At 50.1% G+C, this 25,788-nt stretch overlaps 9 protein-coding genes across 9 annotated transcripts; 5 read left to right on the forward strand and 4 right to left on the reverse strand.

Moving 5' to 3' along the window:
* Positions 1 to 229: 229 nt before the first annotated feature.
* Positions 230 to 1,913, reverse strand: N7503_006232 (clathrin-mediated endocytosis regulator UBX3; the record flags this gene model as incomplete). Its single annotated transcript, XM_057065779.1, has 2 exons — positions 1,694 to 1,913; positions 230 to 1,636 (listed from the first exon to the last, which is right to left on the reverse strand). Exons 1-2 carry the CDS (start codon positions 1,907 to 1,909, stop codon positions 230 to 232), a joined length of 1,623 nt encoding a protein of 540 aa, XP_056921248.1. The 5' UTR covers positions 1,910 to 1,913.
* A 760-nt stretch (positions 1,914 to 2,673) lies between these two features.
* N7503_006233 (PAN-complex poly(A)-binding subunit PAN3) lies at positions 2,674 to 5,536 on the forward strand (the record flags this gene model as incomplete). The annotated part of the gene is made up of 8 exons (XM_057065780.1): positions 2,674 to 2,957; positions 3,071 to 3,136; positions 3,203 to 3,257; positions 3,319 to 3,613; positions 3,859 to 4,044; positions 4,101 to 4,245; positions 4,302 to 4,457; positions 4,509 to 5,536. Exons 1-8 carry the CDS (start codon positions 2,885 to 2,887, stop codon positions 5,534 to 5,536), a joined length of 2,004 nt encoding a protein of 667 aa, XP_056921249.1. The 5' UTR covers positions 2,674 to 2,884.
* Positions 5,537 to 6,641: 1,105 nt separating this feature from the next.
* On the reverse strand, positions 6,642 to 7,687 carry N7503_006234 (intradiol ring-cleavage dioxygenase; the record flags this gene model as incomplete). Its single annotated transcript, XM_057065781.1, has 2 exons — positions 6,642 to 6,912; positions 6,969 to 7,687. 2 exons carry the CDS (start codon positions 7,685 to 7,687, stop codon positions 6,642 to 6,644), a joined length of 990 nt encoding a protein of 329 aa, XP_056921250.1.
* Positions 7,688 to 8,660: 973 nt separating this feature from the next.
* On the reverse strand, positions 8,661 to 11,206 carry N7503_006235 (CCAAT displacement transcription factor COY1; the record flags this gene model as incomplete). Its single annotated transcript, XM_057065782.1, has 2 exons — positions 10,875 to 11,206; positions 8,661 to 10,816 (listed from the first exon to the last, which is right to left on the reverse strand). Exons 1-2 carry the CDS (start codon positions 10,996 to 10,998, stop codon positions 8,661 to 8,663), a joined length of 2,280 nt encoding a protein of 759 aa, XP_056921251.1. The 5' UTR covers positions 10,999 to 11,206.
* Positions 11,207 to 11,358: 152 nt separating this feature from the next.
* Positions 11,359 to 15,164, forward strand: N7503_006236 (uncharacterized protein; the record flags this gene model as incomplete). Its single annotated transcript, XM_057065783.1, has 3 exons — positions 11,359 to 11,509; positions 11,566 to 14,195; positions 14,250 to 15,164. 3 exons carry the CDS (start codon positions 11,359 to 11,361, stop codon positions 15,162 to 15,164), a joined length of 3,696 nt encoding a protein of 1,231 aa, XP_056921252.1.
* A 128-nt stretch (positions 15,165 to 15,292) lies between these two features.
* On the reverse strand, positions 15,293 to 16,141 carry N7503_006237 (U6 snRNA-associated Sm-like protein LSm7). The gene is made up of 3 exons (XM_057065784.1): positions 15,934 to 16,141; positions 15,780 to 15,851; positions 15,293 to 15,724 (listed from the first exon to the last, which is right to left on the reverse strand). The coding sequence occupies exons 1-3, from the start codon at positions 16,124 to 16,126 to the stop codon at positions 15,597 to 15,599; spliced, it is 393 nt and encodes a 130-aa protein (XP_056921253.1). The 5' UTR covers positions 16,127 to 16,141; the 3' UTR covers positions 15,293 to 15,596.
* A 949-nt stretch (positions 16,142 to 17,090) lies between these two features.
* N7503_006238 (Zn(II)2Cys6 transcription factor domain-containing protein) lies at positions 17,091 to 19,002 on the forward strand (the record flags this gene model as incomplete). The annotated part of the gene is made up of 2 exons (XM_057065785.1): positions 17,091 to 17,703; positions 17,762 to 19,002. The coding sequence occupies 2 exons, from the start codon at positions 17,091 to 17,093 to the stop codon at positions 19,000 to 19,002; spliced, it is 1,854 nt and encodes a 617-aa protein (XP_056921254.1).
* A 3,836-nt stretch (positions 19,003 to 22,838) lies between these two features.
* Positions 22,839 to 23,650, forward strand: N7503_006239 (uncharacterized protein; the record flags this gene model as incomplete). Its single annotated transcript, XM_057065786.1, has 2 exons — positions 22,839 to 23,105; positions 23,159 to 23,650. The coding sequence occupies 2 exons, from the start codon at positions 22,839 to 22,841 to the stop codon at positions 23,648 to 23,650; spliced, it is 759 nt and encodes a 252-aa protein (XP_056921255.1).
* A 344-nt stretch (positions 23,651 to 23,994) lies between these two features.
* On the forward strand, positions 23,995 to 25,691 carry N7503_006240 (rRNA 2'-O-methyltransferase fibrillarin family protein). The gene is made up of 3 exons (XM_057065787.1): positions 23,995 to 24,350; positions 24,486 to 24,625; positions 24,697 to 25,691. Exons 1-3 carry the CDS (start codon positions 24,242 to 24,244, stop codon positions 25,405 to 25,407), a joined length of 960 nt encoding a protein of 319 aa, XP_056921256.1. The 5' UTR covers positions 23,995 to 24,241; the 3' UTR covers positions 25,408 to 25,691.
* Positions 25,692 to 25,788: the final 97 nt, after the last annotated feature.

Here is a 25,788-nt window from a genome sequence, read left to right on the forward strand (position 1 = left end):
ACCCGATCTATACGTATACAAATTAGGTTAAGCATACCCTACGTACAATAAACAGCGAAGTCCTTCTTTACGATATGTACACATGATATACATGAATTATCATTGATGTGTCATAAAGTCGTTTCAAAATCAGGGTTCGGATGGCCAGTGTAGAAAGAGGTCATAATTTTGGGTTTCCGTTTCAGTTACAGATCAAGTCACAAGCAAAACTCTATGTATGCGTACATCATCATGAAGTCCCTTCCTCTTCTTCTTCGTCATCCTCCACGATTGGCTCCACCAACAAATTGCCACCCCGGCCGATCTTATCACGGATCGTCCCGCCGTCTTCCACTGCATACACCGCCCGAGGCATAGGTGAAACCAAGCGAAACTCATATTGGTGATCGAATCCTATGGGTGCAGACACGGCCGAGGTCTCCCCTGCTTGCAATTCTTCGTAGCATTCCACCACCGCGTAGAGCTCCTCGATTTCAGCGTCAGGTGCAAATCGCCGCATGATCCGCTCTCCAGATGGTAGTCGCACGCTAATGCGCACCGCATCCTTAGCGTCGGTACCCGGCTCCTGCCGCAAGGACTGGACCCGCCATTGTTTCCACTGGATCAAGTCACGCTGTCGCTTCTCCTCTGCGGCTTGGCGGTCCGCCGCCTCCTGTGCCTCCCGTTGTTGAGCCGCCTCTGCTTCTCGGCGCTGGCGAGCCCGTTCCCGGTCAATCGCCAGGGATCGCTCATAGGCCGAATCCTGCTGTTCTCGCAGGCTGCGAGATGCCTGCTGCTCGGCACGGGTCGACCGGATACGCTCCAGAGGCTCCTGGTTCGAAGAAATGGCAGTGCGAAGCCGGTTCACGAACTCGGCTGGTGCGGTGAGTCCGGCAATGCGGCCAACCACCGACATCGCGGTCGAGGACACGTTCGGAGTGTGCACAATCACCGCTACAAATGGGAACTTGGTGATGCGCAATGAGTTGGCTACCTGATAGGCCTCGGAATCCCGGACATTTCCACCCCATACCAAAATATTGTTGCGTGGGTCGTTGATGAATTCCACAACTTCTGGCGCCAGCAAAGTATCACGTACCCAACCATTTGTATCGTCATGCTCGGGCGATATCAAGACCACCATTAAGAATTTCAGATCGCGGTGGGCCTTCTCCATCGCCATATTATATCCGTTCTCCAAAAATGGGATCGGGTGCGATCCATGCTCTTCCTCAAACTCTCGAATGAACCGGGCTGCCGTATCTTTAGGCCCAAGGGACCGCCGTCCAGTGGTATTTCGCCGAGCCCCCTGGAGGGCCGGGTTTGCGGTGGCATTGAACAGTCGAGGTAGGAAAGGAAACAATGTCCCAAAGAGGCGGAAAGAACTAAATAGGAGCCTATAGACCAGATTAAAAGGCGTAAATAGCAGAGCAATAATAAATGGTGGGCGATAGGTGGGTTGGTCTTCGGATTGAGTATCGACTCGGGGAGCTGGATCTGTGGTCCGTGCAGCTAGTGACAGTTGCTCGGTGATATCCTCGGTCATCAAGTTCCGTGTTTGCCGGTTCACCTGGGGAGGTGGAGACTGAGGAAGTGCTGCACGGGCTTCTTCAAGCGGATCCGGACCCTCGCCATCAAAGAATTTGGCAATGGCAATCTATTGCGGGGGTGGATAAGTGAGCTGGGGAGCTGTGGGGAGTAGAGTAGCACCCACCTGAACATTCCATTGTGACCGGCGTAATAGAGGAATAGCTTCTGTTAATTCCTGACCCGTGACAGAGGTATATGTCTCAAGAGCAGTTCTCTCACTAGGTGAGAGCTGGTCGAGGTCGAGGTCCGACGTGGACATGGTGGCTGATAGGTGGCAGGCGTGAGCTGTCCAAGCCGAGAGGACATGTTGGACTGGCAAATAAGGACACCGCCCTATCATACCGCCTTGGGCAGCTAGATAGACTTTGAGCCTTGAACCTCGATATGGACTCAGCCCGTTAGTAAATATTGAACAGATGTGGTTGGCTGATTACGATGATATTTGCTGTGTTTTGATCCTACCAGCAATTGTATTTTACAGCTAGCTGGGCTGTGGTACTTCATTTTATTGTGTGCATGTGTACAGGTGGATTACATCATCCATAGATAAGACAATCTGGGGTGTTGGTATCTGTCCAATTCCAGATATATATATATCAGCTCAAATCCACACCCATGAGTATACAATGTATTATCCACTCCCCTCCATTTACACGTGGCATTATTCTCAACATCTTCAAATTTCAAACTTCTATCTCGATTTCAAGGTAATTGCTAAGTATCGGCCAATACCTATAACGCGGTGCTACCTAGGTATACATATGCAGTTTTCCAAGTCAGGTGGTGGCTACTTCTGAAAATATATGGTAGAGATCGGAGGAAAATCCCAAGCTCCAAAAGAGGCTATATAAGATAGAAATAATTTGATATTGGAAGCATATAGATCTAAAGAAAGTTCTCTATATCCATTAGCAGACTTGTTGTTAAGTACCTGACAGTATAGATTCGATCGTGGGCCTGACCGCCTGGTCCGTGCACACTCCCCCTTCGCTCGAGTTCATTCATCGCCCCGCGTCTTCCTCTATCATTTCTATCGACGTCCTGTTCTGAATTACGGTGGAGGAGCCGCATTGGGACCCATATCTTTATAGGCGTGGTGCTCGACATTATATATATCCCCGTTTCTTGTTGTTCCCCCGATCCGCTTGCGACGATCACAACGCGCCAATCTGCCAAACCGCCGTAGGATAGGTGTCACATCACAAGGAATGTGGCTACCTCTCGGTCGACTCAATCCTTTCGTCCCTGGCCCCGTTTCAATGGAGATCCGAGTGCGCTGATTCGTCCTGTCTTGTCGGTCTCCGCCGCCCCAATAATGGCCTCCTCCGGCAAGCCTGCTCTTGACGATTCCCGTCGCACGACGGGATCGCCGAAAATGAAGACCCGAGGTGAGTGTGTCGCAATTCACCCGAATCCGCAGATATCCAAGCATAGAAAGATGGGACGGAGTTAAGGACCGGGTCCATACTTCGGATTGTTGCTCACCGAGGACTGGGAACAGAGAACGCGAAAGATACTTTATGCCGCAATGTAACCATCTACGGCCGGTGTCGCTATGAAGATAAAGGTACATCTCCAATATTTTGATCGGATCTCTGTAGGGATAAATCTAATTCGATGAATCTGCAATCAGGCTGTGCTTTTAATCACGACCCTCAGAAAGTCAACGCGGCACACCAGTCGGACAGGTAAATCAACCAGGGACCTGGTTTTTGGACAGCAGGCTGATGGCTTCCTTCTCCTTGTCAGCAATAAGAAACGCTTCAACGTGGACTCGCCGAGCTTTACTCCCTCCCTTTTGTCGGGCAATGGCGCCTCTGCGCCCAAGAAATCCACCATCTCCCCAAAAGCTGCCAGCGCGGCCCCATTCCAACCCAGAGTTGCCGCATCCCGTATGGCCTCCGATCCGGATCCATTTTCATCTCCACTGACTGGCAAAGGCTCCAACACCAGTACCCCGAGACAAGAAGCAGGAGCTCCCGATTGGACGACAGTGGGGGAGGTACAGGAGTTCGTTCCGCAGGGCTTCGATGCCACTCATGTGGTAGGTCGCATCGCTCCTTCCTCTCTCGTGGGCTTGAAGAATCTTCAGTCCCAACTCTTTTTGGGGGGTGAGAATTTTCTTGGAAACATAGCACTGCAAGCATGCTTGGATCCCACTACAACCGCTCCAGCCGAAGCTTGAATGCTTTGTCCGACGACTGGGATCCAGTCCCTGTCTCGGAATGGAGCAGACAAAAATATTGCAGCTCTAGTATGAAGGTTTATCCGACTGACATTTCTTTACAGTCACCTCTTCAAGGCAATGGGAACGGAGCCATCGCTGCCGCTGGTGCCTTTGACCCCTTCGTGACAGCTTCACCTCTTTCTGCCACGGGGGGCGTTGGGCCCGTTTCTACCAATCCATATGCACATGATCCCGCCGCCCTAGGTGGAGCTACTTTCTTTGCAAGTCAAACCGGCTTCCAGCAACCCGTACGCGTCAACCAGCCTAGTACCGTTTCCATTGGTCTAATTCAATCCCATTGCAGGTCCAATATCATCTTTATGCTCCCATCGGCCCTCACAATCAGAACACCCTTGGTTACCAACGCAATGTTCACGACCTCTTCCTCCCCAACGATTTCCGTGAAGAACTGCAGAAGAAAGCTGCGGCTACTTTACAAACATTACCCAGTGGGTTGATATGGTCCCAGCTTTTATATTAGAGTCAAAAGCTAATAGTTTGTCAGATACACAACTCCCTGCGCAGGTCGATTATTTCCACTCTCTTGTGCCATTGGATTTGAGTCATCAGAAGAACGCAACGACGTTCGGTTACCCTAGCTGGGTGTATAAAGCGCAGTCGAGCAAGGATGGAAATTTCTATGTGCTTCGTCGGCTTGAAGGTAGGCAGTACCACTTGACTATTCTTGAGTATGATCAACTAACCAATCCAGGATTCCGCCTGACCAATGAGAAGGCCATCCGATCCGTCCAGGCCTGGAAGCGTGTTTGCAGCGGCAGTGTGGTCACAGTCCATGATGCATTCACCAGCCGAAGCTTCCAAGATAGCTCGCTTATCTTCGTCACCGATTATCACCCGCTTTCTAAAACACTCTCCGAGCAACATCTGGGAACTGGGAACCGCTTTCAGGGTCGTCATAACACCCACATTCCTGAGCAGGTTCTCTGGGGCTATATGACACAGATTGCAAATGCATTGAAGGCGATTCACACTAATGGTCTTGCAGCCCGGGTGTTGGAGCCGAGTAAGGTTCTCCTGACAGGCAAAAATCGAATCCGTCTGAACGCCTGTTCCATCCTCGATGTGGTCCAATTTGATACTCAACGGTCCCTCGCGGACCTGCAGCGACAGGATCTAGTCAACTTCGGGCAGTTGATTGTCACTTTGGGTGCCAACTCGCCAAATGTGATGCACAACGCAACCAAGTCCATGGATCATTTCACACGTGCATACAGTCAGCAGATGAAAAACTCGGTCTTTTGGCTATTGGGCGGGCTTCAGAAAGACCAGGAACGCACTATTGACATTTTTATCACCGGAATTTCGTCTCAGCTGATGTCGACTTTTGATTCGGCGTTGCATCTGGATGATCAACTTACATCCGATCTCAGCCGCGAGCTTGAGAATGGACGCCTTGTGCGTCTGATGACTAAATTGAACCTTGTCAACGAACGTCCTGAATATGATCATGATCGACAGTGGTCCGAGAGTGGAGAGCGCTATTTCTTGAAGATATTCCGAGACTACGTCTTCCACCAAGTGGATGCTCAAGGTGATCCAGTGGTCGATCTCGGCCATGTATTGACTTGCCTGAACAAACTTGATGCAGGCAGCGACGAGAAGGTTACACTGGTGAGCCGGGATGAACAAAGCTGTTTTATTGTCAGCTACAAGGAGGTCAAGAAGGCACTTGAATCGTCTTTCCAGGCACTGATGAAGCCGACAAGAAGGATGCACTGAGCAGCCCGGCTTCTTGTGCTTGTCGAACTTGGGTGTGACTTGTTATAAGGTTTTTGGTTGTCTTTGTCCCCTCTTCTTTTATTTACTCCGCGGCCACCCCGCAACCTGGGTCATACCCTAACTGGTACTGGGTATATCATGCAGCCCTCTGGTCTACTCATCGTCTTGTTACACTTTGTTTTGCTTCACACACACAATGCTTCCAGCCATGCGGCTTGCACATTTCATGGGAAATACACACTGATAAAGAATGAAGAAAATCAATACTACTGCGTACTCTGGTAAATGTAGATCATCTCTTCACCTAGGGCTGGCTTTCCTTCGCTTACAGCTCTATTCCGGCCTCCATGTCCAGCCGCTCCCTCATTCTGACAGTCGCCTCGTCCTTTTCTCCCGTCCTTTTGACCTTCTCACTCACATTTTTCGGTGGAATCAGTATGCGATCCAAAATATGTGGCAACCTACCTTTAGCTAACACATCCACCGTCGGCTCGCAAACCCCATTAACCCTACAGTCCAAACCGGAGTCTTTTAAACAAATATCCACCGTAACATCACAGCCATCCAGCAATACTGGAGAAACCACATGCACAGCCGGATCGCTCTTATAGCTCTGATCTCCCACGACCCTTCCATTCCGACCCTCCTTGTGATGGAAACGGACCCTCCCCCGTTCCACCACCCTAGGTTTCAAGTCATCAATTCCCTTCTCTCCCCACAAATCATGTCCGAATAAACGGTCTTATCAAGAATGGGATGATACTTCAGCAATGAATGCAAGAACTCTTCGCCCTGAGGCGAGAAAATAAAACTCGTTCAGATGTGTTCCTAGTGCACGAAATGCGTCATTCATCGGTGCAAGTGTCATGCCGGTCGTCCATATTGTAGCATCTAGATGGCTGCCCAGGCCTGTATGAGAGAGTGCGAGGGCAAAGATGTTGAACTCCTCTCGAAGGACGCCGAGAACTACTTTTGTTATTGCTATATTTTCGGCCAATCTGTAGCACTCACATGCCGTTAACGGTAATCCATCTAATCAAATAGTGACGTTATAGCATTTTTCATTGTTTCAAACAAATTATATACACTTTGGTACTGTAATTATTTAATCCAAATCTGGCACGGGCAACCCATTCACCATCTTCACCTTACGGCCAAGCTTGTCTAGCGCAGTCTTGGAGTTCTTAGCACGTAGCTCAAATGTCTCCGCGTCAGACACTAGAACAAAATCGTAGGTGAGCAGGGCATGACCCTCAGGAACGTTATATTTCTTCGCAATCTCAGGACCAGCCTTGCCAATGTCAACCGTCAGAGAATCCTTGACACCAAAGACTGCATCCGAGGTCTCATAGGGGTCATTGCGGAGGTATAGCGCGCTGTGGAATAATTAGCATACACCCAAAATCAAACAGTTGCTGCATTAAGAACTTACGTGACCAAGTGATCATATCCCTCCTTCTGGAACATGAAATGCATATGCGAAGGACGGTACGGGTGACGGTGCAACTTGGTCAACAATCGCCCAACGGGACCATCATGGGGAATGGGGTATGGTACAGGCGTGATGGCCTTGAACCAAAATACACCGCTCTTATCAGATCGCATAATACAACGACCATCAGGCTCGTCCCGACCCGCATACTGCACATCATAATGGCCAGTACTATCCGTCTCCCAGATATCAATCTTCACATCATCAATTGGTCGACCCTCCATGTCCTTCAATGTGCAAACCACGAGCAAGGGTTCGCCCTTGGGATCATGCGACATGGATTCACCGGCTGGCATCTCCTCCGCATCGTGGGTGTGGAAGGGACCCAGGACGGTACCCTCGGTGGAACCGGGAGGCTTGGGGTGATCGATTGAGTCGACGAGGATGGAAAGACCGAGGACATCGGAGAGCAGAATGAACTCTTGACGGACTTCAGTACAGATCTGGCCAACTTCCGTCAGGAAGCGGAGACCGGTCATCCATTCGTCGGTACTGAGGCGGGTTTCGCGGGCGAAATCATGGAGGTGTGTTACAAGGCGCTCAAGGATGTACTTCATGCGCTCGTCTTCGCAGAGGGAGTTGATTGTGTGAACATTCTCGGTGATGTTGTCGACCGTTAGGTCTTTCATTGGGGGGATCTTGACCTTGGAGGGATCCATGGTGGTTTGAGTGGCTGCGATAGGTAACAAAGATTGGGTATATGGGAGGACAAGGTAGGGAAAAAAAAGAATTGAGAATTATAGCAAAACAGAATCCGGGGACCGTTGACTATTATATCGTCACTGCCTTCCGAACCCGGACTTACGGCAGTTCCGGCGGGATTTCAAATGTTGGTGGGGTGATTTGAGGTGTGTTTTTACTGGGTAATCAACATCTGGAACGAGTGGACATGAATGGTATTCGAAAGTGCATTGCCCACTTGGTTCGTTCAAATTTATGGGCTTTCTATAGCTGGATGGGTCTTTTCCACCCCGCAAGAGTTGCCCCACCCAGTCAGCGCAGCGGAATTACTGTGCTGGTACAACCACCGGCAATGGATTTGTTGGTGTATGCCGAAGCATGGAACTCAAGCTACAGGAATGTTTGTTAATTCCCATGTCGACGTTATTGCACATTCTTTGTGATAGTATCATAGACTCTCCCTAGATCAAAGCGATCATATATGGATGAGAATATAGCCGGGATTTCCCCACGTACGCGGAAGGAATTCCTGGTCTTGGTCAGCATGTTCTAAGCTGTGGGGCGGTTGATGTATATCCAATCTGCAACACTTCAAACCTTGAAGGTTGGTTTCTATGGATTCTAATTTCAGGTAAATCCGTGTGGGGTCATCCGGGGTAAACAGTAATAGGAGCATTTTGTAACACATCATAGGCTAAGATTTATTCACTGTACACTGGCTGACCAGATTCATAAACACAAACATTCGCTCATTCAGAGCCAGAGGCTTCATTCCTAAAACGCCGAATTTTTATGGTCAGCCATGGTAGAAAGACCACAAAGAAAGAATAGATAAAAAAGAAAAAACAACTCCGAGCCCTCGCTGTTCAAAGATCACAGGGCCTTGCGCTCAATCGAGAAGTCAATGACATGTATTGCAAGTCTTATTAAAATTTGATGACTGGAAAGTGTTCAGCTTGCTTGGTTGAATCCCTCTTGCTGCCAGTCATCCGCTTGTAGCTGACCACTGCTACTGCCACTGCCACTACTACTGCCCATGCCGCCATGGTTGGCATATGCGGCAGCCGCGGCACTACCTACAGCACTCATAGCACTGTGCTTCTCAATTTCCGTTGTGCTCATCATGTACAGCACCACAAAGAGAAGGATATGAAGAGCGAAGCAGTAGCCTGCAAACAGATTCCGACTGGTCCTGTTGGCCATAATAATGCGGGTGAGGGAGAACACGATCCGCTCTGGGAGACTCATGCGTTTGTATGCACGGGCCGACTCACGACCTCGGAAGGCAGCAAATGGAGAGATCCGTGCCTCGTATTGGGACTGGTATCGATCCATGGACAACCCGGAAGGCGTGTCCGAGGAATTATATACGGATGTGGAATTGGGTGCGTTCGCGTACGAGGAAGCTGATGTGGATGCACCCTGGCCGCGGCTGTAGGTGGAAACATATCGAGTCTTCTCATAAAGACTTAAGTTGTCCTTCTGGAGCGATGCGACCTCTTGCCTCAATGACTTGACAGTGCCGTACAGCTTAGAGAGCTCCTCTTCAAGCTCGGCGTTCTTCTTCTTAAAGCGATCGCGTTGCGCCTGGATCATTGGCAATAGACCGGAGCCGCCTCCAACAGCCTCACCAGCGCGGATAGCATCCATGGTATTGGCGGATACGGCGCTTTGATCAAAGCCAGAGATTATTGACGACGTGGGGGATGTCGCACCTCGGCGAGATGAATGGGGGTATCGAGAAGAGTAAGTACCCGCGACGGACATCGCTGATGAAGGGAATGCGTTGGCAGCCTCTTGTTGAACTCGCAGCAGATCGTTCTCCAGGGTGGACGATAAGCTTCGAGATTTCTCGAGTTCTTCCTTTGTCGCTGAAAGCTCGCCGCGCATGACTTCAAGTTGCCCTTGAATGTCGCGCGACGACACCCGCAAGACAGTGAGATCATCGGTCAATTTCTTGTTCCGAGCCAACAATAATTTCTCTAATGAGTTCTGCCCATTGGCCTTCGTGGCGTCACCATTGGTGTTTGCTGTATCATCCTCTGCCATATCATCACCCTCGTCATCATCACCGGCTGTAAATTCGATCGATTTGATCATCTCTAGCTCTCGGCGGATTTCATCGTAGTCCGCAACCTTGCTTAGGCGAGCGCGCAGTTCGTCTCTCTCCACGGTAGCCTTTGATGCGTTCCTCTCCGCCTGGTGGAGCTTGCCCTCCCAAGTGTGCCGAGTCGAGTCCTTGTCAAAGCGAGCAGCATCAAGCTTGCGTAGCAGAGAAGAGTTCTCCGACTGAAGGCGTTGGTATGCTGGGTCATCCTCCACAGAAGTCGGTCGATCGGGGTTCGAGTGAGAAACGGCCTGGGCTAGTTCTAGTCGTAGTTGCTCATTCCGCGCTTCCACGTCTGCTAACCTCAAACTGGTTTTTTCCAAATCGGCAGAAACAAGCTCCAGTTCAGCAGCGGTCGCACCATTCCGAGCGCCATCGGTGTCATCATCTTCGCCCATGCGTTGCGAAACCTCATAGCTGGCTTTGAGTTCCTTGATCAAGCGTTCCTGGTTCTCGACCTTCTCTTCTAAGCTCTTCTCCTTCGCGGCCCAGTTGCTAGTCTTTTCTGTCAAAACGGCCTCCCAAGATGCTTCAATCTCTTTAGCCCTGGCTTCTTGGTTATCTTCCAACTTCTTCCGCGCAGCACGCTCCTCCTGGAGACGCTTCTCCGTTTCCTCTTGTTGTCTGGTAAGCCGGTCGACCGACTGTTGCAATTGGTCTCGCTCAGATGTCAGTTTTGGAACGGTCTCTTCAGAAAGAACCAAGGAATCAACCGAGGCCTCGAGAAGTGGGTAGGGATCGGGAGCTTCGGATAGGGACGAGTATAGTTGGAGGAAGGAGGACGAGGACGCCTTTCCTTGGTTTGTCAAGACATCGATGAATGATTGGTACGCCTTCAGTAGTCCCTTGTGCTCTGTGAGCTTGTCCTTGTCTTCCAATTTCTTGAAGTCCTTGGTCTTTTGCGCCAGTTCCTTTCTTTGAACGAGGGATTCCCGCTGGTATTCAACGATATCGGAGGCGGTCGTGTCAAGTTTGGCGATGGTGCTAGCGAGGTCAATTCCTGAGATGTGTTAGTCAAGTGGCCAGATGGCTTCTTTGTGATTGTTTAGGCCACTCACCACGCCAAGCGGCTATAGCACGCTGGAACTTGTTCGTCTCCTCGGAAAGTTTAGCGGACATTTCGGGCAGTGCATCATGTTGCTCCTGGGCAGCAAGGCCCTCTGTAATAGCAAAGGAATCCATGAGCAGCGGTCAACCCTCAAGAGCGCAAATTCACCCCACACCGAAACACAGATTCCAAGGATGGGGAAACCGCGCGGAGATGCAACAGGACACGCGGCGCACGGGCCGAAGTTCTTCCGATTTGAACAGCGATCGGGGGATTTCGTAGATAGTTTGAAGTAGTGTTAGGCGATCTAGGATATCTTTTTTATTTGTCTGGAACTTCCCAAGTGGTTGCCTTGATAGCCGTTGGCACCCGCTTTCTGTTCCTGATTTACAGTATGAGAGTGGCCCCTGAACCTTAGCTTTGGCCCCAGTCTGACCGCCTTCCAGCTCACCTTCAATGCTGCGCGGGGACAAGGCTCCTGCAAGCTAGCCATCATGGCTTCAGATGATGGACTAGGTCCCCGTAAGAGGCGTAGAATTGCTCCTCCAGGGTCAGATCCCTACGTTCTAAGATCGCTCTTCGAGAATGTACCCGTGGAGACCGAGGACAACCGTGACGTCTACATCACCTGTGTCGAGTATTGGGGTAAGCTATCATGACGTGGATCTGGATCGCTGTCCACTAACCACCTACAATTCTAGATGAAAATCTGTATATTGGAACCTCGGCCGCAGAGATATTGCACTTTGTTTGCCTTCCACCCGCTTCCGACGATTCGAATGAGCCCACATTTATACTGGCGTCGCGTTTGCCTATCCCATTCCAAAGTACGCCCTCGAACAGTGACCAGCTCGGTGTTCAGCAAATTGTCATACTCGCCTCCGTGAATAAAGCTTGCGTACTTTGCAATGGCACCGTTACTTTCTACATGCTCCCAGAACTCAGCCCGGCGTTCGGTAATACCAAGGTCAACCACTGTCGGTGGATCGGCGGCTTAGACCTTGATCAGAATGGCGAGTCCAGGGAAGACCCCGTGGTGATGATTGCTGCACAAAACAATATCATGCTAGTTCAGATTGGTGATGAGGCACGCCGCATCAAGAAGATTGGATTTCCCGGGTGCTTGGTCGCAGCTCGCAGGGGCACAATCGCATGCGCGGCTGACTCCCATTCATACTCGCTGCTCGAAGTCGAACATCAGCAGAAGATTCCATTGTTTCCTATCTCATCCTCAAATGAAGTCTTCGAGTCTGGACAAGTTGAAGACATTGTGGCGGGACCTCAAACCCCTCTTAAACGATCTCCTTCGTCATCTTACCCAAGCTCTCCTCCAACCGATCCACATGCGCATGGCAGAAGCAGCAGTCTAAACGCTTTTGCAGGCATGTTACAACCCCATGTCCAGACACCTCAACAAGCTCGGTCGCCTTCGCCTTCCGGAACCCCAGATCCCTTCACAGCTACTGGGACACCTCGCCGATCAAGCTCGGAAGAGAGAGAAGATGAGAGTGCTCAGAAGAAACCCACAGACAGCCCTCAAATTGATTCTCTGCCGGCAGCTTCTGAGAGTGCTAAGCCCCTTCCTCCCTTGCCTCCGACACAAGTCTCGAAGCAACTACAGCCCCATGTGGTGTCTCCAACCCCCTCTGAATTTCTTCTGGTAACCGGAACTGAAGAAAACGAGCCTGGTGTGGGTATGTTTGTAGACTTGGATGGAGAGGTTGTGCGGGGAACTATTAATTTCCATCGATACCCGAAGTCCGTAATCATTGATGCTGGGGAAGACGATCAATTCCTCCAGCCCAACGATGATACCAAGGATGAATTTGTGCTTGCCATCATTGACGAAGGAGACGATAGAAATCGGCTCGAAATTCAACGATGGGATGACGATCCCGCGGAAATTGAACGCCAAAAGCGATGGATGGACATACCCTCACCTGGAGCAAAACCGGCTCGAGTTGGTCTACGGCATACCATTAGTCCCAGTCATATTGAGCTTGAGGATATCGGGCAGCTTTTGCGAATGGCCCGTCTCAAAACCCCTTTACTTTTACCACATGTACCGTCAGCAGATCCTCGAACACAAGCATCTATTGAGCATCTTCAGAAGGAAGAAGAACTCTTCGAGTCTCAGGAATTGACCGATTCAGAGGGCGTCAAGAAAGGCGGAGCAGCTACAGGCCGAGGCTGGGAGGCTCAACGTAATGTTGAAGAGGCGAAATTTGCCCATGGATTGGGTAAACTCCAAAGCAGCCTCATACTCTGGTCAGGATCCCAGATATGGCGCATAGTCAAGAATCCCTTGGTGGTTCAACTTGAGAACTCTTTGCAACAGGCACAGTATACCAATGATGGTGGGCACATTATTCTGCAGCGAGATTCGGTCATGGCGTTGATGATGTCAATCCGGGATATTGAGCCTCAAAATGAGTCCGAATTCATCGGTCTCGGCTACGTAAAGCAGAAAGCTAGTCTTTTACTATACGGGGACCTTCTGTCCATGCCTTTCGATCACCGAGGCGAGTCTGTGATCGAGCCCACCGAACAAGCTCTTTTGGCCGGTAACCTGGACCCCCGCCTAGCCTTGTTATTCATTCCGCTTCTTCGGTGCGAAGTTCTACAGGGCCCTCAGGGGATTTGGGTACACTCCGGGTTGGCAGCCCTGACAGGAAAGTATATCCAACAAGTGGAAAAAGTAAACAGCGAGCCTTCTGGCCCAGTTGCCATCAACGGCCCAGTGTTGAACATGGTAAAGCGGTTTCTTTTCTCTTGGCAGCAGAAGAGAGGGTATGGTAGCATCACGGACGAAACTTATGTCTTGGATAGCACCGACGCCGCTCTTCTACATCTAGTTCTGGAACAGGAGGCCAATGCAGGTGCGGACAAGCGGACAAAATTATCGACTCGCACCGAATTGAATCGACTGGTCGATAATTGGAAGGGAAATTTTGACCGGGCTGTGGCTCTTTTAGAAAAGTATCAGAGGCTATACATCTTGAGTCGTCTTTACCAGAGCCAGAAGATGTCTCGCAATGTGCTCAACACCTGGCGGAGAATCGTTGACGGAGAACCTGATGCTGGTGGCGAGCTCACTGCGCCCGGTGTCGAGGCCCAGATGCGCAAGTATTTGGTCAATATCAAGAACGTCCAGTTGGTGGAGGAGTATGGATCTTGGCTCGCTGGGCGAAACCCTAATTTGGGAGTGCAGGTATTTGCGGACAATGCTAGCCGTGTACGACTAGAACCTACAGATGTTGTCATTTTGCTCAAAGAGAAAGCCCCCAATGCTGTGCAGGTCTACCTGGAGCATTTGGTTTTTGCTAAAAACGTGAGTCGTCCACCATTGAATTCATTCAACCCATCATTTTCTAACTAGTCATAGTACACTCAATATGCCGACGATCTCATCTCCTATTACCTGAACGAAGTACTTTCTGTGCTTGAGTCTTCATCTGCCGCAAGGGATTCCCTCTCAGATTCATATTCAACATACCGGGCCCTGCGTCCTCCCAAGCCTACTTACCTAAATTTCATCACAGAGAACACTCCTAAGGAACCTTGGTGGCAGTCACGTCTTCGTCTACTACAGCTGCTGAGCGGCACCTCAGGCACACAATTCTCATCCACCCCTCTTCCCTCAGGTATCACCTACTCCATTCCCAACGTGCTGGCACGTATTGAGCCCTTCCAAAACGAGCTTGTTTCCGAGAGCATTATCCTGGATGGTCTCCAAGGTCATCACCGTGCTGCCCTCCGGCTTCTCACCCATGGTCTGGGGGATTACGACTCAGCCATTCGGTACTGTCTCTTCGGTGGACCACAAAGCTCAAGTTCGTCCACCAGCCCCGAACTTGCCGGCCACGCCTTGCAGTCCGAACTTTTCCGCCATCTGCTGGACGAATTTCTTGAGATCCAAGATTTGAGCGATCGGATTGAGAGAACCAGTGACCTCCTCGCCCGTTTCGCAGCCTGGTTCGATGTGCGCGAAGTTTTGGACATCGTTCCCGAAGACTGGAGCATCGATATTTTGGGTGGTTTCTTGGTGCACGTATTCCGAACCCTCGTCTCTCAAACACGCGAGGCCCGCATAGAACGTGCCCTCAGTGCAGGTCTCAACTTGCGCATCGGCGTTGATTACAATGATAGCATGGAGAAAGCCGGACCCTGGGTAGAGGATGGAGAGGGTCTTCGGCGCTTGGCGGGTGGGGTTCAGTCACTCCCTGCTCCGGCTGATGGTGCTAATGAAGATGATGGAGAATTTGGGGAAGTGGTGTCGCCTGACGCCCGGGATGACTAGATGACCATTGTATGGCCAGCCTTGACTCTAGGATACCTAACAATTTTATTTCGTTTATTTGACACTAAATTACCATGAACAAAAACATTAGACCGCATGTTTTGTTCGGTATCTGCACTTTGGATATTCTTGTGCATTGTAATAATCATGAATTTCGTTCCTAGGCTTCCTAGGACAAGGGACTCGTGCCGGAATCAGGTATGCAGCAATGTCTTTATCATACATTAATTCTCAGATGAACAGATAAAAAAAAGGTTCATGGTGCATTCGTTCCCTTCGTAGCTCCTGATGAGCGTGCACTTCGCTAAAGTCAGGGTCCATTGATTTTTCATTGTTAGGCGACGAGGAATCCGTCAAGGACTTCCACGGCCGCTCTAAAGCAGCCGGTCATGTTGCAGTCATTGATTGAGTTAAATTGAGAAAGAAAATCTCTTACTCCTCGGGCTGCACGAACGGGTTGGGGATTTCCTCACTTCCATCCGCCGGCGAGATAAGCACAATGAGTGTGCCACGAGCGACGATCAGACCCAGCGAGCGGGTAGTCTGGTTTCCCTCATCATCTTATGATCATCAGTATTGAAGTTCAGATTCCATCTCTTGGTGATCAGAACATACCACGCATAGACTCCTTGACGTCGTCGAGGACGAGGTTCATGAGCTGGTCATAACCCTTGAGGGTTCCAGTGACTAGTAGCGAATCAGCAATTGATCTTGGGTTAAATTAAGAATAAACCTTAGGAAGATTAAGAGCGAACAGAAAAAGACACACCTTCACGGCCACCATTGAACTTGACCTGGACCTCCTTGTCCATATACTTATTGAGATCGAGGATGTTCTCCTTCTTGGGCTTCTCCTGTGCACCGCCACCACCGCCACTTTTCTGCTGTGACTGACGACCACCGCCGCCGCGACCACCACCACCACCACCACCGCGACCTCGGAACGAACCACGTTCGGACATTATGGTCTGAGCGGGAATTAAGGGAAAGAAAAGAGAAAAATAAAAAGAAAAATTCCTCAATGGAAAGTCACTATACCCAGATAGGAGAAGTAGACCGGGGAAGCAGCTCAAGGGGATACAGTGAGGTCAATCAGGTCCCGTTCAGTGAAGGGGTCAAGTGTATGAGGGATTTTTAGCGCGAGTGGTGTTCCTGCCTTACAGTGATAAGGGCGATAAGTGCGCTAGTTAAGTTCCCGCTCAATGGAAGTTCCGCTGTTACTGTATTATTACCATTCTTACCGCCCCCGCGGATCCCGCATGCTGCGAGCGGAGCCAATCTCAGTGGGGGACAATGGTATGGCTCATACCCAGGTACACATTGTGCTGCTCTAGGCATCCATAATACCAAGCTCTGAACGTATCAACCTAATCGCAACTCGTCATTAATGTGGAGGCCAAAAGGCTTGTTTACCGGGGATTGACAGAGTAAGAAAATTTCATTCGATAATCATGATGAGATGGGTTCCAGTATCATTCGTTTATTGGGTTGTACACGCATACTGGTGCACGGGACCCGAACATGGCTGCCCATGCCTCAGCGGAAAGCCCCGGCGGGACTCCGCTACGTACAACTGGTTGGTTTTCGTCCTGGGGGCTATCTTCTGGTTCTGCTCTGTATTTTTGAATTTCCTCTAGAGAACTAAGACCTCTGCATGATTTCCCTCATTCCCTCATCGCGGACTCTTTAACTTTACGCTTTGCCTCCTTGTCCTGCCCGCCCATTAACAGCGTTCCGCCCTGAAACTCCGCCGGGTCGAATACTGTAGCCTTAAACTCATTTCCGTTACCGCCCCTAGGTCTCACTCTTTCTCATTTCCTATTTTACCTCCTCAACGTGTCCGGACTGCTAGGTCCTCGGGGTCGATACTCCGCGAGGAATCACAGCAATTAAACCGCTCCTGAATGCGTTCTTGTCAATTCCACCATGGATTCCCGCCCCGCGACCACGGAGCCGTCTAACAAACGGCCTCGATCGCCTACAACCGACCAGCAACCGCAATCCAAAGTACCTAAGACACAACCCAACCACCTACAAATCAACTACCTCGCGCGCCAATGCCCCGAAAACCTCCCCCTCGTCTCCGCCGATGATAGTATGCCCTCGATCATCCATTTGATCGGAGAATATGACGGAGTCCTCCAACGCCATGAGAGTATCGCCGGCAACCTGGGCGCATGTCCGCTGGGTCCTATCCTGATCAAGCGCTTTGAGCGACTGTTCGATGCGCCCCCGCAGGTGGTCAAGCAGCATGGTAAGGATGGACCGACAGTGACTTGGTTGGATGTTGTCGAATTCGCCAAAGATAAGCCGGATCAGTTCGTCCTGGAGAAGTCGCGTAACGGTGGACGCATCTGCCAGTTCTACACCAAACAGTGCCGAGTGGAGATCAGTGAGGAGGACTTTGTGCTGATCGCATCGGGCATGCCTCAAAAGATGATCCCCCCACAGCCAATCATTGAGGATGAGGAGAAGGAGTTGGGCGCACTTGAAATACTGGAGAAAAATCTCCAGCAGATTACCCAGATGGCCGATCAAGGTAGGCCAGAAACCCCCTTCCGTCGCAACATTTTCGTAGTTCCTAACTTTTGTCATAGCCGCTGCCCGAGCTCGCCAGCTCAGTTATCGCCTGAAGAACCGCCGCACCGCGATCGTTAGTCGTCGACAGAACGACGCGACTTTGCAGTCGCGTACTGGAGAGCCATGGCGCGAACATAATGGCCATTCATCCCAAGTTTCGCCATCGGGCTTTGTTGCTGTCAACACAGCTCGAGCTGAGGCCGAGGCCGCCGAAGACAATACGCTGTCAGCACAATTCCCCTTCTCACACTCCAACACTGATAATGTCACCATCATCAATGGAACCTCCATCAAAGGCGCATCCCCCACAACCCGCGCCGAGCTGATGAAGAAATTCTTTACTACAGCCGATCGCCAAGCGCGTGGTTACGATGACGCTTCAGCGCCCGTCAATCCTCTGCCTCGACCTCGACCTCAAACGTCGGAAGCCCCCACAGAGTTCAGTAATGTCTATACCAATGCCTCGAGCCCAGCGGTACCTATTCCCAGTACCCCATCCTCTCTGCTACCGCCACCTAAAACCACTCCTCAGGACAAAGACGACGGCGGTCCGTACAAGCTGGAGATGGTAGCCCGCATGGAAGAGATGGGCCGCGGCGAGCGAATAACGCCACCCTGCGATCGATGCCGTCGCCTCCACATGGACTGCCTGAAGAACCTGACCGCCTGCGTAGGCTGCACAAAAAAGCATGCTAAGTGCTCCTGGCGAGACGTGAAGGAGGAGGAAATACGCACAGCCTGGGCACCATCCACCGGCCCACGAGATCGAATGATGGATGACCCCCACCGTACCTACAATCTACCTCCCCAGCGTCCATCCCCGGTTCCTCGGGCGTCTGCCGAGCGTCCCACGGGTCCTTATGATACCGCGTATGCTCACCATAACCGCCGCGAATCTGCGCCGAGCGTTCCTCAAAATGCCCCAGCCTCGGCAGGTCCAATAAAACTACCCTCTTCGGAAAACTCTCCTCGCAGGGCCGTGAGCGAGACAGAAAGTAGCGGCCGGACGCATCATGGACCGCCGCCTCGGCATGCGAATGAAGAGGACCCAGATGCGCAACAGCGGCTGATGCAGGCTATCATGGATACCGTCGATCACCATGCGCGTGTTGCGGCTGCTGTGGAGGAGAAAGAACGGGGTGTAGACCGACATCCGGATCGTGGAGACGGTCCTTATGACCAGAGTATGGACCGAGAGCGCGGAGATCGGGATCGGGATCATGACCGAGACCGAGAAAGGCGGATTCTGCAAATTTAACATGTGCACAGGTTCAGATGTACATTTTTATTATCTTGTAATTTTATGGTGAGCGTCGGCGAATCTAGGTTGGGTTGGTTGGGGTGTTATTTACGTTAAGCATATGTATCATATCCATGGAAGTCTATGTTATTCTTATCTTATATCCTGTGCAACTTTCTACATACTGAACATAATGTGTTGTTAAGGAGTGTATTCAGGCTCTTCTGGGAAAGATTAGCCCAGGCAAGTAAGATCAGTGTAACGGCATTTTTCATGGGACAACACAATGCCCCCAGGTAATACAGTAGACGACATGACCCCTCGACGTATCATATTTAGTACTCCCTTTCAATCAAAGAAAACCGGTCAGAGGACCCCGCAGCTTCCAGTCTTTCTGTCATTTGAAACAATCAGTGCCCCAGGTAGCCGCTGATGGCTGAGACACAGTTACAACTCATATCGGATCTCCATCTGGAATCTCCAGCTGCATAAGACAGCTTCCACATTGACCCCGTAGTACCATGTCTAGCCTTGGTCGGTGATATTGGCTACGTCAAAGACGAAGGCTTCTTCAGCTTTCTCCGCATTCAGCTGATAGCCTTGCACATCGCTTCCTGGTCTTGGGCAATTACGTACCATGCCACAGTAGTTGGTCTGAGGCAAAACCCCGCATCAAAGGTTTCAATACCGAGCTCAGCAATACTTTTAAGCGCGACAACACTCCGGCCCATTCATCTTCACGACCTTTTACCGAATCTTGCCATTCCCGGCTGCACCTTATTCTCGCAGCTCACTGAACTACAGAAGGAACACGTCAGTTTCGGCCGAAACGACTTTTGTCAAATTCTTGATTGGCCAGTTGAAGCACATCAAGATGCGCACCTGAACGACTTTGCGTGGCTGAATGGAAAATCAATTCGATTTCACATGGAATCCGGGATGCTGTCGATCCCAAACGGAGACACGGCAAGATCTCCTCTATTTTGATGACTGGCTTGTCTCGCGATGTTTGCTATTAAGCTCTGATGTTTCGGTCACACGCATCTCAATTGTGATTTCCAAGAAGCGGAGGCTGGGCAAAGTGTGGATTATTGTTGGTAAAATCGTGGAAATATAATCATCCCAAAGGTGAGACGATGTCCATTTCAGCCCTGAGTGATGAGAGATATATCTTCAATTCAACCTTGAGATTGGCCAACCTGCCAGCAAGCGTGAAGCAAGAGCTCTTGAAAACCAGGGATATGCCCATTTCATTAATATTAATAACTCGAGTCGAAGATTGGTGGCAGACTTGAAGCCTGAAGCTAGTGAGCCAGACTATAAGCACATGGGTGAAGGCCAGGTATATGTTGCATAAGCTTGATCAGCTGATATGAACAACAGCCCGGGTGGTCTAGTGGTATGATTCGCGCTTAGGGCAGCAACTCTAAGCACTCCTGCGCGAGGTCCCGTGTTCGATCCACGGCTCGGGCCTGTTATCTTTTTGTCAATTCTTTCGAGTCTCTCTATTTTTGTCACCCACATTTATTTTTGGCCTCTATGTATTCATGAATGTGATTGATATTTGTTTTCCGTTTCCGACTTCTGGGGTTTCATGCACGAGGTCAGGGAATTTGAAGTAATGTCTATCCCCTTTTAATAGAATAAAATCCAAAGTATTATTTTTTAAAGCAAGTAATGATGGCCCCTGATACTCGCCTCCCCGGGTAGACATACTTGCTAGACAATGATAGCAATCACTATATTAAAACTCCTTCAGCAAACAAAGAGCTCCTAAAAACGTCATATCGAGGGCCCTGGCAGTCTCTCGATAGCACTGAATCCCCCAATAGATTATTCATTCAAATTATATCCTTATCCTTAGTCTCTGCATTCGAAGACCCGAGCATATGCCTCTATAGATTACCATGACCTACCAAGCTTAACCACAATAGCAATTCCTGTGTCTCTCATATATGCCAACAATTAAGAACATCGTATCCCTGCACCTCCCTACACCGGAATACCTAATGGGAATGCTCAATGGAATCAACTCTCTTTAGGCTGTCTACAGTACAGGCTCCGATGCCTATTCATTGGACCTGGCTTGCCTCTCGGCTGCAGAAAAGAGGCGAAGTCTTCCAGAATATCTTCTTTACCTACTTGGAATGCGCTAGCCTTGTGCTATTTTCAATCGCCTTGCTGTTCGACGCAAGAACCTCTCCACCTTGAACCTACACTCGGATATGCATCCAGGTTTGGTTAATAGCTCGTAGTAGCGTACCGGTGTCCGAGATCCGTCTTTCTGCCCAGAGTCTCCTTCCTTTGTAGTCTAGCCTTGGTAAGACACATCGGGTACATTGACCCTCGACTCGAGCTTCACCTCTACTAGTCTCCACCCCAGTCATTCGTATGTGCCACATGATATAATTTTCATACTCCACATTGACTGCAAACAACCATGGAATCTCATCTAGTGTTATAACCCAAGAGCTAAAGAACTATATTGGTCAGCGTAGAATTAAAGATTGTATTGATGTGTATCTTAGATTAGATGGCTGTAAGATGATCCCGGCCTGTTAGTGATGGTGAAATGCTGACGAATAGCTCGCTTTAATCTACGATGCATGGGCTTCGTGGCTAAAGCAAGATTACGGGGAATATCCGACCCGAAGGGCTATTTAGAGTTCAAGTTATTAATGCGTCATGTTAGAGCGACTCTAGACGGTCCGTGTGCACTTGATTCGGCCGTTTGACCCCGATCCTTGGAGAAAAGAGGGGGTAATCTTGACTCAACTCTTCTCGCGCAGAAACAAGATTAGTGTGCAATTAGAGTTCCACTCCCCATAGATGTATCGGCCTTTCTGGAAAGTGGGTACGACGAATCTGCACCGGTCGGGTAAATATACCATCAAGCTCCAAGGTTCAACGATAGGTACTGTGGCTGCCTTCCTACCCATCGCAATAATCCTGGAAGTAAGACGGTCCTCTGACCTGTTCTGGCATTCACCCTGTACATGGCGTGTAGACTGTGGAAAGTGGCAGCCACACCGTAAGCTTCCAGCCCCCGCCAACCACCCCGCAAACCTTCGAATGCTGGTGCTACACTTGGTGGCATACACACAAAAAAAGAGGAAACTATATTTGTTACGAGTCCTGCAACAGGGCTACCCAATGATTTAATGATTCACAACATGACCACCTGTGTTGGCGCCCCGGTTTAATTAGGGATTTATGGTGACCTCCCCTGGTTGCATCTCTGCACACTAACCGTCACGGGAAGTCTTCATGCACATCTCTAACCGCTCATCACGGCGAGAGGATCCGAGTGCATTTTATTAATAGCCCGGAGAATTCCTGGAGGTCCTGCATTGGGCCCTGACCCTCGGGTCTTCAGTGTTTTGCTTAGCGCGTTGCTATCTGGATTTAGTCAAAGTTGTTTAGGGGCAAAGGGCGAATGGTATCGTTGAAAGGCTGGTCCGACTAACTTCGGCGCGTCCCCGGTCCAATGACAGCCCTCGGTTAACCACCTATCCCTGCTAGTACCTGCAGCGTGCATCGATCCTTTTTATTATTTATTTTTGTAGACAGATTGTTTCGAGTAAGACGAATGTTTCTATTCTTGAGCTCTTTGCGAATATGGATTGCAATCAGCGCCGAATCTATATGTAGTCGGCTTCCCCAGCCCGACGGATTTCATCAACAATCCCCTCAACAAGTCATTCCTTTCCTTTAATTCTCTATTTTTTCTTTACCCGACTACCAGCCTGGTGCTGTAAAGGGGTTCCTTTAAACTCTCTAGTCCGACAAAATATTCCATATCATCTTGTCATACTCACCGCTACTCCCTATTCTTCATACCTCTACCACACATCATGTACATTCTACCCTGGGTCCTTTCCTTGGTGGCAGTGTCGAGTGCTGCTCCAACAAACTTCTTCGACGATGCCTATGACTTCTCCGAAGAGCTTCTTGGATACTACAGCAAAGTGAGCCAAAAAATCAACCAAATTGGGCAGACATCCGAGGCATCAGCTGTGCAATGCGATACATCCAAAATCTCGCTTCCATCTTATGCATCCAGTCTGCCAAGTCCGACTGGTCTGTCACCCTTGTATGTGGGTCTTGGAAGAGGTACTCAGGTATGCATATTTCCCAGTACTATCCCTCAGACCAGTGGCTAATTGCCTTCTAGAACTATACCTGTGCCGATTCCACCTCAGGCTCCACACCTACAGCCATTGGCGCGGTCGCGAACCTCTATAATACCACTTGCCTTGCTGCAAACTACCCAGAGGTTCTGCAGATGCTCCCTACCATTGCATACAAGATTGCTATTCCTACAAGCGAGTATGCGACGTTCCCACCCGCCAACCTTGAATTGATGGGCCACCACTTTTTCTATAATTCTACCACGCCTGAATTCAACTTGGATACCACCACGGAGAAGCAATATGGTATTGCGATGACCAACAAGATTGATACAATTGATGCCCCTTCGAGCGCTACCGAGGGCCAATACGGTGCTGTTGCCTGGCTCTACCTCAAGGCTGTATCTGGCACTGTCGGCAATTATAAGGCCGTCTACCGAGTCGATACTGCCTCGGGTTCCCCCCCAACCACCTGTAAGGGGATGGAGTCTTCGTTTGAAATTCAGTATGCCGCACTCTATTACTTCTATGGCTAGGATGGGTTGAAGGAGGTTTTTTTTTCTTTCTTTTTGTTCTGTACATAGAGAGGTAATCTTGTTTTACGGGTGGATATGACCTCACGATCGATTATTCTAGTTTTAACATATCATCCCCTACTTTCATACGGTATACATCCTCTGTAAATCAAGATAATCAATGTTTACCTGCCTTTTGGAGTGGTACTTTCTACCTGAAGTAGGTGTAAATGCAGGGTTCCCATACACCACGTGACCTCGCTATACAAGCAAGCAGGTCATGTGACGAACCCACGCCTCGCAAAGCACACTAGGCCCAGACCAGCCTAGCGCCGTTCTGATTTTCTGAAAGATCCAAAGAGCGCAAAAAAATCTCGACCGCATCAACGAGCAGCAACGGCCTTGACCCGCACTCGACAGAGCATAATCGGTCGATTAAACTACAGCTGCTGAACTCGATCATTACGATTAATTCGTCAATTTCTTCCAATTCGAGTCGACTCTCTTTTCGAGACCCTCTCCCAACTTTTTTTTTCCGGTTTGAGCATTCAGTTAGCTCAATCCTCAACTCCTTCGACTCCCCGAGTTTAACAACTACACATTATCTTCACAATGGGTTTCGGCGCTCCTCGTGGTCGCGGTGGCTTCGGTGACCGTGGTGGCCGTGGTGGTGGTCGTGGTGGCTTCGGTGGTGACCGTGGCGGCCGTGGTGGTGGCAGAGGTTTGTGCTCCGATTTTTGATCTCCCAGGCAGTTTCTATGCATCGTCTATCAGTCTATTTTGGCTTGGCTACTGCTAGGGTTGCCTATTACCACATCCAAATGTACAATTTTGCTGACTGAGGTTCTTTATGAAGGTGGTTTCGGTGGCCGCGGTGGTGGTGGTGGTGGTCGCGGTGCTCCTCGTGGCCGTGGTGGCCCCCGTGGTGGTCGCGGTGCTCCCCGTGGAGGCCGTGGTGGTGCCGCTGGTGCCCGTGGTGGTGCTAAGGTTATTATCGTAAGTTTTCTCGGAGCCAAATTTGATCTTGCGAAGATCCGGGTGCTGATCAGGAATTTTTCTCTACACAGGAGCCCCACCGTCACGCCGGTGTCTTCGTTGCCCGCGGTGGTAAGGAGGATCTGCTTGTCACTAAGAACTTGACTCCTGGTGAGGCCGTCTACGGTGAGAAGCGTATTTCCGTCGAGGGTCCCGCTGGTGAGGATGGTGCTGTCACCAAGACCGAGTACCGTGTGTGGAACCCCTTCCGTTCCAAGCTGGCTGCCGGTATCCTCGGTGGTCTGGACAACGTCCACATGAAGCCCGGCTCCAAGGTCCTCTACATTGGTGGTGCCAGCGGTACCTCCGTCTCCCACGTTGCTGATATCGTTGGCCCTACCGGTAACGTTTACGCTGTTGAGTTCTCCCACCGCTCTGGCCGTGACTTGATTGGCATGGCTACTCACCGTACCAACGTCATCCCCATCGTTGAGGATGCCCGTCACCCCCTGCGTTACCGCATGCTCGTCCCCATGGTCGATGTCATCTTTGCCGATGTTGCCCAGCCCGACCAGGCCCGTATTGTCGGCCTGAACGCTCACATGTTCCTGAAGGACCAGGGTGGTGTCCTCATCTCCATCAAGGCCAGCTGTATCGACTCTACTGCCGCTGCCGACGTTGTGTTCTCCCGTGAGGTCCAGAAGATGCGTGAGGAGAAGATCAAGCCCAAGGAGCAGCTGACTCTGGAGCCCTTCGAGCGTGACCACTGTATTGTTGGTGGTATCTACACTCGTTCTTCATAAAGAGGAGGTTGTTTAATTGGTGGTCATGTCTTTCTCCTATCTGTTCTCTTTCAATTTTTCCTCAGGCGTCCTGTGTTATGCTATGTATCCAATGCTATCTTCTTGTGACTGGTTGTCTCTGCCCATGTACTTTTGCTTGCGTCACAAAATCTAGGTTTCACGTCTTGGAAAATGCACACTATGGAAAATATCTTGGTGCCGTATACCTTGGGATGCATTGACCGAGGGTCTTTGTGTTGTCCCAGCCTAGTCTTGATAGCTTCAAAAGTTCAATTACTATCTCCACAGAAGGAAAGTCCTTTACTGCGTAGTATATTTGCATAAAGTATCCATGTACGTAGGCATCTTTTTCACATTAATATATGTTTCGCTGAACTACTA

Source organism: Penicillium pulvis, assembly GCF_028828015.1.
Source record: "Penicillium pulvis strain IBT 33274 chromosome Unknown contig_3_segment0_segment0, whole genome shotgun sequence".
In the NCBI taxonomy this organism is placed as follows: domain Eukaryota; kingdom Fungi; phylum Ascomycota; class Eurotiomycetes; order Eurotiales; family Aspergillaceae; genus Penicillium; species Penicillium pulvis.

Excerpts from the sequence above, each read along its gene's own strand:
- N7503_006237 (XM_057065784.1), bottom strand. The coding sequence starts at position 16,126 with ATGTCCGAACGTGGTTCGTTCCGAGGTCGCGGTGGTGGTGGTGGTGGT. Across the intron at positions 15,852-15,933 it reads GTTCAATGGTGGCCGTGAAG|TCACTGGAACCCTCAAGGGT; the intron begins GTGTGTCTTTTT and ends ATTCGCTACTAG. Across the intron at positions 15,725-15,779 it reads CGTCAAGGAGTCTATGCGTG|ATGATGAGGGAAACCAGACT; the intron begins GTATGTTCTGAT and ends GATGATCATAAG.
- N7503_006240 (XM_057065787.1), top strand. The coding sequence starts at position 24,242 with ATGGGTTTCGGCGCTCCTCGTGGTCGCGGTGGCTTCGGTGACCGTGGT. Across the intron at positions 24,351-24,485 it reads CGGCCGTGGTGGTGGCAGAG|GTGGTTTCGGTGGCCGCGGT; the intron begins GTTTGTGCTCCG and ends TTCTTTATGAAG. Across the intron at positions 24,626-24,696 it reads GTGGTGCTAAGGTTATTATC|GAGCCCCACCGTCACGCCGG; the intron begins GTAAGTTTTCTC and ends TTCTCTACACAG.